The sequence below is a fragment of the Natrix helvetica genome (genome assembly GCF_964273705.1).
Source record: "Natrix helvetica genome assembly, chromosome: 4".
Lineage (NCBI taxonomy): Eukaryota > Metazoa > Chordata > Lepidosauria > Squamata > Natricidae > Natrix > Natrix helvetica.
The window spans coordinates 97,867,854-97,880,510 of NC_138550.1; the positions used below are offsets into that span (position 1 = coordinate 97,867,854).

The 12,657-nt window shown below is 38.4% G+C and overlaps 1 protein-coding gene across 5 annotated transcripts in view; it reads left to right on the top strand.

The window, feature by feature from the left end:
- DSP (desmoplakin) overlaps positions 1–11,039 on the top strand; it is a 48,353-nt gene extending 37,314 nt beyond the window's left edge. For 3 of the 5 annotated variants that reach the window (XM_081950774.1, XM_081950773.1, XM_081950772.1), the window contains exons 20-25: positions 170–332; positions 672–755; positions 1,869–1,976; positions 2,234–2,332; positions 2,882–5,176; positions 7,240–11,039. In XM_081950774.1, coding sequence (XP_081806900.1) covers positions 170–332; positions 672–755; positions 1,869–1,976; positions 2,234–2,332; positions 2,882–5,176; positions 7,240–10,428 — 5,938 coding nt within the window. In that variant the 3' untranslated portion in view covers positions 10,429–11,039. The remainder of the gene's footprint in view (positions 1–169; positions 333–671; positions 756–1,868; positions 1,977–2,233; positions 2,333–2,881; positions 5,177–7,239) is intronic. The other 2 variants (XM_081950775.1, XM_081950776.1) reach the window with 2 other exon arrangements.
- Positions 11,040–12,657: the final 1,618 nt, after the last annotated feature.

Here is a 12,657-nt window from a genome sequence, read left to right on the forward strand (position 1 = left end):
TTTTATATATAAGACCATAGATCAATGCAGATTGGTTCTTGGGTAGCAGAACTGTTAGAAACTATTAGAAGAGACCTTTATTTCACTTGTTGCATTGATACGGTCATAGAAATCAGCATCAATCGGGTTAAATGGATCAATCTACATTTGTTGCTCCCCCCCCCCCCAGATCGTGGGATTTAGAAAAACAGGTGAAGCAGCTGAGAATCTACCGGGAGCTTTACCAGGCTTTGAATAAGTGGATCTGTGATGCCAAGCGCCGACAGGACACCATTGAAGCCATGAAATTGGGAGATGTTAGCACTGTCATGAGATACCTGCAGGAGCAAAAGGTATTTTTTTGCCTTAAATACACCAAACTGATCTTCAGAACTATAATGGAATGAGTTTGTAATTCATCCTAATGTATATTGGTATGTTAGTAAGAGCCCATAATATTTTAAAATCAGACTTCAATCCAATTAAATTTATGCCAATTTTCCAATTTTTTCTCTTAACCTGGGCTTCTTTTGTTATTAGACTATATTTCCTGAGGCAACCAATAAGCTATTGTAAACATTCTCACTATCACTGTATCTTCGGGAATCCAGTTATATAAATGGATAGATGCTTGCCTATTCTTTAGAATGCTAAGAATTTGATTAAAATCCATTCATTTCTCTTCTTGCCAGAACTTACACAGTGAAATTACAAGCAAGCGTGACAGAGTAGAAGAAGTTACCAAGAATGCAGAAGTGTGCTCACTTGCAATCAAGGTAAAGATATTCAAACTATTTTTCTCAGAATATGTTTTCACAACAATGGTTTAAGTGCCATTAGTACACACTGTTTAATTAATAAATCTCTGTAATAAATCAGAGCAAGAGCTATGACTTCTCTTTTACCTCCTATCTCTGCTTCTGCTCCAAATCTGCTTCAGCATTAGTAGAATGCCTTTCTCCTTCCATTACTACTACTATCAGATCTTATTGCATCAGCAGACAGACACCGTTATCTCCCACCTTTAATCTGATAATAGCTACTTATCAGAAATAAAACTAAGTTCCATTGCAATTTCAATGGGCTACCTAAATAAATGGTTGAGCTTACATGTCATTTTGTGCTGTTGTATTTTACTTTGGCTTGTTTCTGTTTAAAAATGATAAACTAGTTTTAAACAATATTTGATTTACATAACATGATTCATGAATGGCCATGCATGATTTGTTTGGGATTTCTTCATTTATTTACACTTTGCTTTTGTGTTCTGTCTAAGGCTTTAACCAACTTATATAGGATCAATGCATGAGTGTTAAACAGAAACCTCAAAACAAAACAAAAAAAGGAAGGAAACACAATTACTTTGCTTGTCTTCAAGGCTGAGTCTAACTGCGTTGACTTGTTTGAAAACAATGGTTGAGACAAAACATGCCTTAGTACAATAGGATTGACTCCGCTACAATGAGACTGAAATAAATCTCCATGTAGCTGAGTCAAATCAATCAGCCCTGACTGCTTCTTGCTTTTCTGGCGTACTGTATTTTAGAACAGATAATGAGAGACTGAAAACTTCCTTTTTAATTCCTTTTGGCATGATTGTAAGATCAAACTATTTCAGAAACATTTTCATAAAACAGCTTGACTGTTTAAACAGATACATAAATGAGTGACCTGCGTCTATCGAACTATTTCTATTTGGATAACGCCATATGTTGTTGATTTAAAGAACAATCCTTATTTTTGGTTAATTTCTTCCAGCTTCACTCCCTTCTACTTCACTGTATTCATTTTTTCCACAGGCTTTGAAAATACATTGCTTTTTTAAAAAATAACACTGAAATTCATAGCAGGAAATATTGTACACCAATATAAATGCTTTGTGCTTACAGGATTATGAACTCCAGGCTGCAGCTTATAGCTCAGGACTAGAAACTTTACTGAATATTCCTGTCAAGAGGAGCATGGTCCAGTCTCCTTCAGGCCTTATTCTACAAGAGGTACATGTCCCTCATTTCAAGTTATTTGCAATTTCAGCAATGTGATGGGACTTGTGGAAGGCACCAGTTTGGGAGATCATATATAGTACAGGACCATTACTTTTCCATAATAATTATCCCTAATTTAGGACAGTTATTATGCAAGTTTAAGATTAGGCTATTTTGTTTTATGAGAATCAAAAATCTGTTCAAATAAGCTAAAACAATATTGGGATAGGATGTCAATATACTTTTTCTCTTCTTCCATTCTTATTTAGGCTGGCGAAATTCAATCCCGATACATTGAGCTTCTTACAAAATCAGGAGATTATTACAAGTTCTTGAATGAAACGTTAAAAAACCTGGAGGATATAAAGGTAATTTCTCTTTGGTCATAGACCTTTTGTGAATTTTACAGTATCTCAAAATATTAAATACTTCAAAGTAAACTTTAGATCGGAAGTAATGCCTTGCTGTAGTGATAAAAAACCTTTCTAGCAGTCTTAGAATGTTACTTTGTTGATTTTTGTTGCTGTTATAGTTAATATTGCATACTTAGATTGGAGATATAATCTAGTCAAATGGAAAAACCATGTGATAAATATTTTTGTGTGCAAGACTCCCTTCCCATGGTCTGCCAGTGTACACATGTGGTGTAACCACAATACTGATATTGTGTGACTTGTATCCCATTGTATCTATAAGATATCAGTTTGTGGAAAAAATAAAACTAGTTTACTTACAGATTTTTTGTGTGTAAATGCAGCTTTCATAAAACAATAGTCACCTTGGAAACAATAAAAGGCTAGCATGTTAAGAAAAGAATACAGAGGAACTTCCCCTAAATAATTTTATATCTATATTTTGCAACATTGTGCATTGCTTTGCATGAGGTTGATCAAATTGTCTGTCTCTTGATTCTGCAGATGAAAAGCACCAGAATAGAATTACTGGAAGAAGAACTGAGATTGGCCAAAGATGCCAATTCTGATAGCAACAATAAGCACAAGTTCCTGGAACAAAACCTGCAGAAGTATCAGGTGGAATGTTCTCAGCTGAAAGCTAAATTCATAAGTTTGGAAGAAATGAAGAGACAAGTTGAGATGGATGGCAGTACAGCCAAGCAAAACCTGGACAAATGCTATGCACAAATAAAAGATCTCAATGAGAGGATAACAAGGTTGACTTATGAGATTGAAGATGAGAAAAGAAAAAGGAAGCTGTTGGAAGACAGATATGACCAGCAGAAGTCAGATTTTGATCAGTTGCAGAAGACAAGGCACAATGAAAAAGAAACCCTTGGTTGGCAAAAGATAGAATCAGAGAAAATCATCAAAGAGAAGGAGTATGAGATAGAAAGGTTAAGGGTTCTTCTCCAGGACGAGGGGACACGGAAGAGGGAATGTGAGAATGAGCTGGCTAAGGTAAGAAACCAGTTTAATGAGGAGATGACTAATATAAAGAACAAGTATGAAACAGAGATTAATATTAAGAAGACCACCATTCATCAGATAGCTGTACAGAAAGAAGATGATGCCAAGAACCTCCGCACTCAGATTGATCGATTGCAGAGAGAGAATAGAGACCTGAAGGATGAGATCGTCAGGCTCAATGAGACCATATTGGACACAACAGAGCAGAGAAGAAGGGCAGAAGAAAATGTCCTTCAGCAGAAGGCTTGTGGCTCAGAGGTGATACAGCAGAAACAACAGATAGAGTTGGAACTGAAACAGATCATCCAGCTGCGTAATGATGACAATACAAGATACAAGCAGGCCCTGGAAGATGCATCTTCGACCATCCATGAAAAAGTCAAAGAGCTTGAAAGGCTAAAGATTCAACTGCAAGAAGAGGCTAAAGGCCGATGGGAACTTGAAAATGAATTGGCTAAGGTAAGGAACAGTTATGATGAGGAAATGATTAGTTTAAAGAACAAGTATGAAACTGAGATTAATATCACAAAGACCACAATAAATCAGGTGACTGTGAAAAAAGAAGAGGAAGCCAATAATTACAGGGCCCAGCTGGACAATGCTTTAAGAGAAAATAGGACCTTGTGTGAGGAAATTAGGAGACTGAAGAACTCACTAAGTCAGACGACAGAGAACCTTAGAAAAGTAGAAGAAAATGCTCACCAGCAAAAAGCAATTGGCTCAGAGATCTCACAAAAGAAACAACATCTTGAAAAAGAGTTAAAACAGACTGTTCAGAAATTCACAGAGGAGATTGCACATTACAAACAGTCCCTCGATGAAGCAGGAAGAACACTTAAGGAAAAAAATAAAGAGATTGAGAAAAACAGAAAATTGTTAGATGCAGAAATATGCCAAAGGAAATCCGTGGAGGAAGAAAATATTCGCTTGCAAAGGATCCAGTATGACCTGGAGAAAGCTAACATCAATGCAACAGAAACCATTAGCAGATTAAAAGTTCAAGAGCAGGAGTTGGGACGCCTAAAGAGTGAATATGAAAGGCTTGCACAGGACAAGAAAGGGAAAGATCAAGAGAGCACAAGGCTGCAGACCACAATAAAAGAAATGCAGCATCAAAAGCACATGCTGGAGGAGGAACTCAATAGGCAATCTAGAATTGCGGCTGATGAAACTTCCAAAAGGAAAAATGCAGAAGAGGAATTAGAGGCTATGAGGAGAACTTTGAGAGAACAAGCTTGTAAAATCACCAATCTCACTCAGCAGATAGAAGAGATCTCTATTGTAAAGAAACGGAGTGAAGATGACTTGAGGCACCAAAGGGAGGTGCTAGATAGCCAAATGAGAGATAAACAGCGGTACATGGAGGAGATAAGGAAATACACTTCTGAGATTGAAGCCTTGCGTCGCCAGTTGGTTCAAGAGCAGGAGAATTTAAAACAGGCCCATATTCGCAATGAGCACTTGCAGAAGGCTATTGAAGATAAAAGCAAAAGCCTCAATGAGTGCAAGATAGAGATTGAAAGACTTCAGTGTCTTACTGAGAATCTAACAAAAGAACACTTGATGCTAGAGGAAGAGTTGCGAAATTTAAGGTTGGAGTATGATGATCTAAGAAGGGGCAGAAGTGAAGTTGATGAGGAAAAAAATGCTACAATTCTTGACCTAAAGAATCAACTACAAACAAGCAACAAGCATGTCCTGGAACTTCAGGGTGTGATAAATGGTTTACAGAAAGAAAGGGAAAATTTGAGACAGGAAATTGAAAAATTCCAAAAGCAGGCTATGGAGGTATTCACAAATATTTGATCACACCTTTATTCAGATTCTATAATTTAACAGCCAATGCATTTTCAATCAGTGAATACTGAATGTGTGTGCATCTTAATTTTGACCAATCTCTCCTCCCCCTGCTCTTAATTGGATTTAGGATCAGATTAAGGTCCTTCTGGGAATCAGTTCAAATGAGATATAAAACATAATTAGATGGCAGTGAATTCCTCAAGTTAAAGGAATTTCTTCCTTTCCAGATTTTGATATTCTCAAGGAAAGATGGGGCATCTGCCATACTTAAGTTAATCCACTTGGTCCTATTTCCCAGACTATGGACTTTGTAGACCATGTCTACCTTTATACTGATTTTTTGTAGTTCTGTTTAAAAAAAAAACCTTTGGACTTTGATATAAAATATCCTAAAGGTTCCTCTGTTGAACATACTATGCATTTAAAAGTTGTTTCAACAGAGTATATCTGTAGTTCATTTGCTTTCCATTTCATCCCCCAAATGCATATCTTCATAGATTCTTCAGTCTTACTTTCTCTGAGCTGCTTGGAATGATGAGATGCACAATATATAACTCATGCAGTTACATATTGAAGTTTGATCTGAATTGCTTTGCCTTCCTGTTCTTTACGAGAGCATATGTGTGTCTATGGTCATGTAATCATACATAAAATATATGCACATGCACACACAAGCACATGCTAATTTTAAGAATTATACAATATAGAGCTAACATTGCTTATTATTTCTCTTATCTGTTCTCCTGCTAATGTATATATGCCTCTGTTTAAAAACATATATACATGTTTATGAACATGAATATATATTCATATTATGTATAGCTTACTATACATATTGTCCACTTTAAATAGGCAGGATAGAATCCAGCATAGACATATATATATCTAAATGTGCCTCATGTTGCATTGTGGTCTATAGCCTTTTCCAATTAGGTCTTAATTTTTAAATCGGATCACAATTCCCCAATTACTTTTTTCCACTGTCTTTGGTTTTCTGAAACATTGATGCAACATTGTAATTTATGCCCATATACTGATTATGAAGAGCAAGCTTCCATGTATCGCTAAAGTGCAAGTTTCATTTGTTTGAAGAAATTTTAGAAATAATGGAAAAAGCTCATAAATAATAATTGAACTATGATATTTAACTAACAGAGCAATGGAGGGAATCCACATTTACAATGTGTATCCATTATATACATTCTTCCAGTCACTCATTTATAGTAATGTAGGTAAATGATGAGGATTTCACTAAATTTATTCTGTGAGTAAACTTAATAAATAAGTAAACTTACTAAACACACCTGAGTCATATTCATAAAAATGCCTTTCCCTGAAATTGATAGGAATATTCTTATATTAACAGTTCTTTATTAAAAAAAATCCAGTTGACTATTTATTCTTTTGAAATATTTTATTAAAATGCATTGTTCAAGAATTTTCTTATCTCTTTCAACGAATCTAATTTTATCAAAGGGAAAAAAAGGTAACCCAGTCACTGCTAAACCACTAAATCAAGGCATTGCAATTTATATTTTACATTTTAAGAGGTTAAAAAGGAAACACTAAATGCCAAGAGAGTGTTCTGTTATTCCAAATTAAGATACTTCATTCTTGAAATGAGTTTAAGAGATTGACAATTCCCTTGAATTGTTTATTCAGAGCAATACTACTGATTGCACTAAGCTTTTTTTAAAAGTAATAGTAGGAAACTTCAGCTGCAAACCTATGTGCTGTTACTTGTTAGTAAGTCTCATTAACTTAAGGATACAAACTTCTGCACAAGTTTGTACAGAAATGAGATTTAATATTTTTATTTATAACAAGACCCAGTCCATTTTATTTGGAAAAAAAATTGAAACATTTCTGTCATAGTGAAACAGACACAAAACTGTAAAATACAGTGTTACGTTACTCAGGACTGCACTTATCCACTACTCTTAAGGGTGGTGTATATATTCTATAGTATAAACTATAGAGAATAAATAATAAATACCGGATGGTTAGCACAACCATTAATTTTGTTCTTTGTTCTTTCCTTTTTTTAAAAGACATGTCACAGGATTCAAGAATCCAAAAGCCAGTGTAATCATATTATGCAAGAACGAGAAACCCTGCTGGTGAAAGTAAAATCCCTGGAACAAGACAAAGCAAGATTGCTTAGATTAGAGGAAGATCTGAATCGTAGCAAAGGCATGTTGGAATCAGAGTCCCGCTTGAAAGTACGGCTGGAAAATGAGAAGCAGCAGATATTGAATGACTTGAATCAGTGGAAAAGCCAATGTTCCCGGAAGGAAGAGACAATCAGGAAAACCGAATGTGAGCGAGACAAGAGCGAGAGGGAGAGAAGTGCCTTGTTGATAGAAATTGAAAGGCTGCAGGCAGAGATCAAAAGGATCGAAGAAAGGTATCGATGCCGTTTAGAAGAGACAAGCAGGAAGAGCCAGGCTGAGATGGAGACAGAGCGGTTGAGACTGCAGAAGGAAATTGAGAAATTGAAAAAACGTCCATATGGGGCACACAGAGGCACACAGACAGAAGAAGACTTGATGATTGATCCTTCTAAATTGCTTTTCAATGGTTTGCGGAAAAAAATCACAGCAGTGCAGCTACATGAGTGTCAGCTGATAGACAAATGCACCCTGGATAAGTTGTTGAGAGGACAGAAGTCAGTGGAGGAAGTTGCTGCTGATCTTGAACCTTACCTTAGAGGAGCTGGGGCCATAGCGGGTGCTTCTCTTAACACCAAAGAGAAGTATTCTCTGGTGGAGGCCAAACGTAAACAGCTTCTTACTCCAGAGAACACAATCCTGCTTTTGGAGGCCCAGGCAGCCACTGGAGGAGTAATTGATCCCCATCGGAATGAATTATTGAGTGTAGACAGCGCTGTTGCTAGAGACCTGGTTGATTTTGATGACAGAGAACAAATCTACATGGCTGAAAAGGCTATCACTGGGTTTAAAGATCCCTTCTCGGGAAAAACAATGTCTGTTGCAGAAGCCATGAAGAAAAATTTGGTTGACAGAGAGACTGGGATGCGTTTACTTGAAGCCCAGCTAGCTTCAGGAGGAATTGTTGACCCTGTCAATAGTATCTTCTTGCCAAAGGACATTGCTTTATCCCGTGGGCTGATTGATCGAGATTTGTTTAGAGCTTTGAATAATCCATCAAAGCCCTTAATTGATCCTCTTAGTAAGAATGCCATAAGTTACATGAAGCTCCGGGAAAGATGTAGAATTGAACCACACACAGGTTTACTTCTCCTTCCTGTGCAAAAGAGAAGCATGTCCTTCCAAGGAATCAGAAAGCTTATCACCGTTTCTGAATTGGTTGATTCTGGCATAATCCGGGAGTCAACAGCAAATGAACTGGAAACTGGAGTAATCACTGTTGAAGAAGTCACTGATCGAATCAAAGATTTCCTGCAGGGTTCCAGTTGCATAGCTGGTATTTATAATGAGGCTACTGGAGAAAAGCTTGGTGTTTATCAGGCCATGAAGATAGGCTTGGTGAGACCAGGGACAGCTCTTGAGCTTTTGGAAGCTCAGGCAGCTACTGGATTCATTGTGGACCCCGTAAACAATTTAAGGCTTCCTGTGGAAGAAGCTTACAAGAGAGGCCTTGTTGGAATAGAATTTAAAGAAAAACTTCTGTCTGCCGAAAGAGCAGTCACTGGGTACAAAGATCCAGAAACAGGAAATATCATATCCTTGTTCCAAGCAATGAACAAGGAACTCATTGAGAAAGGCCATGGTGTTCGTTTGCTGGAGGCCCAGATTGCCACTGGTGGGATCATTGATCCTAAGGAAAGCCATCGTCTGCCGGTGCACACAGCATATCAAAGAGGCTACTTTAATCAAGAACTGAATGATATTCTGTCTGATCCTAATGATGATACCAAGGGATTTTTTGATCCCAATACAGAAGAAAATTTGACCTACTTGCAGTTGAAGGGAAGATGTAAAATAGACGAATCAACTGGGCTCTGTCTACTACCACTCAGAGAGAAGAAGAAGGTGGTACAGACTTCACAGAAAAATACACTCCGGAAACGTAGGGTTGTCATTGTAGATCCTGACACAAATAAAGAAATGTCAGTCCAGGAGGCCTATAATAAAGGCCTCATAGATTATAGTACTTACATGGAGCTTTCAGACCAGGAATGTGAATGGGAAGAAATTACTACTACCGGATCAGATGGGAGCACAAGAGTTGTGCTCGTAGATAGGAAAACAGGCCACCAATATGACATTGAAGATTCCATTGATAAAGGTCTTGTTGATAGAAAATTTTTTGATCAGTACCGTTCTGGATCTTTAAGCCTCACACAGTTTGCAGACATGATTGCTAGTAGAAATGGAGGTGACGAAGTCTTCAAACATGAATCCGTTATTCGGTCTCCTACTGTACTGAGTGTCAAGAGTTCTTCCATCTTGCTGAAAAGCAGTTCTGGCTCCTTTTCTGATTCTCCAGAAGAAGCCACTCCCATTGCAGCCATATTTGACACGGAAAATTTGGAAAAGATCTCAATTCCAGAAGCTGTACAACGGGGGATTGTTGATACCATCACTGCCCAACGTTTGCTCGAAGCCCAGTCTTGTACAGGAGGTATCATATGCCCTACCACAGGCCAGCGTCTTTCCCTTCAGGATGCAGTTGCCCAGGGCATCATTGACCATGAGATGGCTACACGCCTGAAGCCAGCTCAGAAAGCCTTCCTTGGCTTTGAAGGTATTAAGGGGAGAAAGAGAATGTCAGCAGCAGAAGCAGTGAAGGAGAAGTGGTTGCCTTATGAGGCTGGTCAACGCTTCCTTGAATTCCAGTTCATCACAGGAGGCCTTGTTGACCCTGACGTACATGGGAGAATAAGTACAGAAGAAGCTATTAGGAAAGGACTGATTGATGGCCGGACTTCCCAAAGGTTGCAAGACATAGGCAACTATGCAAAGATTTTGACCTGCCCCAAAACAAAGCTGAAGATCTCCTACAGAGAGGCGATGAATCGGTCAATGGTAGAAGACCAAACTGGGCTCAGATTACTTGAAGCATCTTCTGTTTCATCCAAAGGCATATCCAGCCCATATAATGTCTCTTCAGCACCAGGGTCACGTTCAGGGTCACGTTCAGGATCTCGCTCAGGATCACGCAGTGGATCAAGGAGAGGAAGTTTTGATGCCGGCACTAGTTCTTCATATTCTTATTCCTACACAGCTGTCAGCAGCGGCAGTCTTGGGCGCTAGACATTCATCAGTGTATCTAACTTTTGTTCTATTTGTCTGCTTGTTTAAAGAAAAGAAAACAAACAAAAAGATCAAACATACATACACACATGGGCTGGTGGTAATACTGGTACGGTAGTTGCTTGGGTGAAATAGCTAAGCTTACAGCATAGAAATGTAAACCCAAAAACAAGCTGCAAAGATGCTTTCTGGAAGGAGGGGGATGCTATATTATTCCTTTTTATAAAAAAAATGTCTAATTTGGTTTGCAAACTGTAAGAAAGCAACACCTGCCTCTGAAAACAGATGTTGCATTTTGTCTCTTTCTTCTTGTTTTATTACTCATGCACACCTGCAGAATATTAGCCTAGCACCCATGTTTTTATATCATTTGTCAGGTTTTTTAAAGCCACTTTTCCTTTCGTGCAGTAAATGTTTCACTGCATAATGATAATAGCCTCCAACTGATGTTATACTTTATTAGATTGAGCTACTTTCTCAGTCATTTCAGATTTATCTGGAGTCAACCATGCTTTTCTGTTTCTGTGGCTTGTTTTCCATGTAACACCATAGAGGCCTGACTACATGAACTTAATTATTCTTGCAATAAAAGTGTAACCATTTTTAACTCATTTGTATGAACGTGTTTACTTTTCGTATGGGTCATCTTCCTGGACTACTTGGCTATGCTGCATGGTAAATATTTTATATTGGTGATTTCTTTGGTCCTATACTGAAAACCTGGGACTAGGGTTAATAGAGACCCGAATACATTTGTTTGGGGGAATAGTTATATATCTCTATCTCCTGCTTCACTGAGTGCAGAAACCTAGCAGCCTTGGGAATTTCCCTTGACATCCTATGCACAGTTCACTATTAGTGATCAAGCTGCCCTGATAGCTGAAGCCCAGAAAAAAGTACTTTCCTTACAGTTGCAATGAAGAACAAGTTAAAAGAAAGTGACATGGGGCTTTCCTTGGTTTGATTTCTCCTCCTGCCAAACGTGATGGTTGGTAGAAAAAATAACCACTATTTGCTCCTCTTAACACATGAGACAAAGCTATGTTGTAGGCAAGTCCTTTGAAGTGGGTGGGCAGATGGAATGTCCATTTGTCAAACTACCCAACAGGTCACAAAGTAACCTCGCCAGTAGGACACAGATGCAGAGGTTCAAAGCATGAATGAGCAACCGGTAATGAGCAAGCTCCCTCTTCAACTACTGCTACAAGGAAATGTCAGTGTTATCAGGAAACATTTGTGACTGGCAGGACCTGGAAGTGGCCCATTCTAGATAGTGGCATAGCAGGCAGAAGCATGCGCATTGCACACCTCCACCAAAATATGAACAACTGTGGGAAATCCCTTGTCAGCAGAATGATGACCAATTCGGTAACATCTACTTGCCAGAATCTTACTTTCTTGGCTTAAACTGATCTGTGTACCAACTGTTTGTATAAAAAGCCCAGAAAACAAATACTTTAGACCAGACATGTGGACAGTGTCTTCTGCAAAAGCCAGATTTCTATTTTCTCCTACTGTCCAATCTCAATGGCCAGGGGTGAGGGATGCTGAAGGACCAGAAGGCAAGGAACCTGCAGCTATATAGCGGGCAAAAAGTGTTGGCATCCAAGCAACATTCATTACACTTCCATGAAATGTATTATCAACTAGGCTGAGGTGTCAAACTTGCCACCCATGGGTTGGATGTGTTGTGCTGGCCACCCCCACCCCCGTTTTAGCAAAAGGGAAAAAAGTCACGATACATCACATGACAACATGACGTGGGTTTGACACCACTGAACTAGGGGGAAGATGAGGATGGATTTCTATTTCCAACATTTTTGAATGTGCAGTAATGAAGATGTATAAAATACTAAAAAAACAAACATGCAGTGCAATAAAAGTTAGGTAGCACTATAAGGAGCTCTCTCAATCCCATTTTAATGTTTATATGCTCCTAACCTACATATAAATGGTGCCTGAGAACAAACCCAACTCAAACCAAAAGAAAACACAATTACATCGATGGCCTCAACCATCCCTGGGCCCAATGCCTGAGAGAACAAAAAGGTTTCAAATACTTTCTGGGTGGATCATGAGAATCATAAAGGGATAGCATTTCAGAGGATATGCCTCATGTCAGACCAAGGATGTTCCTTAGGTTCTACCAAATGGTGCTGTTTAATAGCATGCCCACCCTTATGGGAATGGGCAGAAACAATTTGAGAGAGGCAACCTCACTCACAAAGG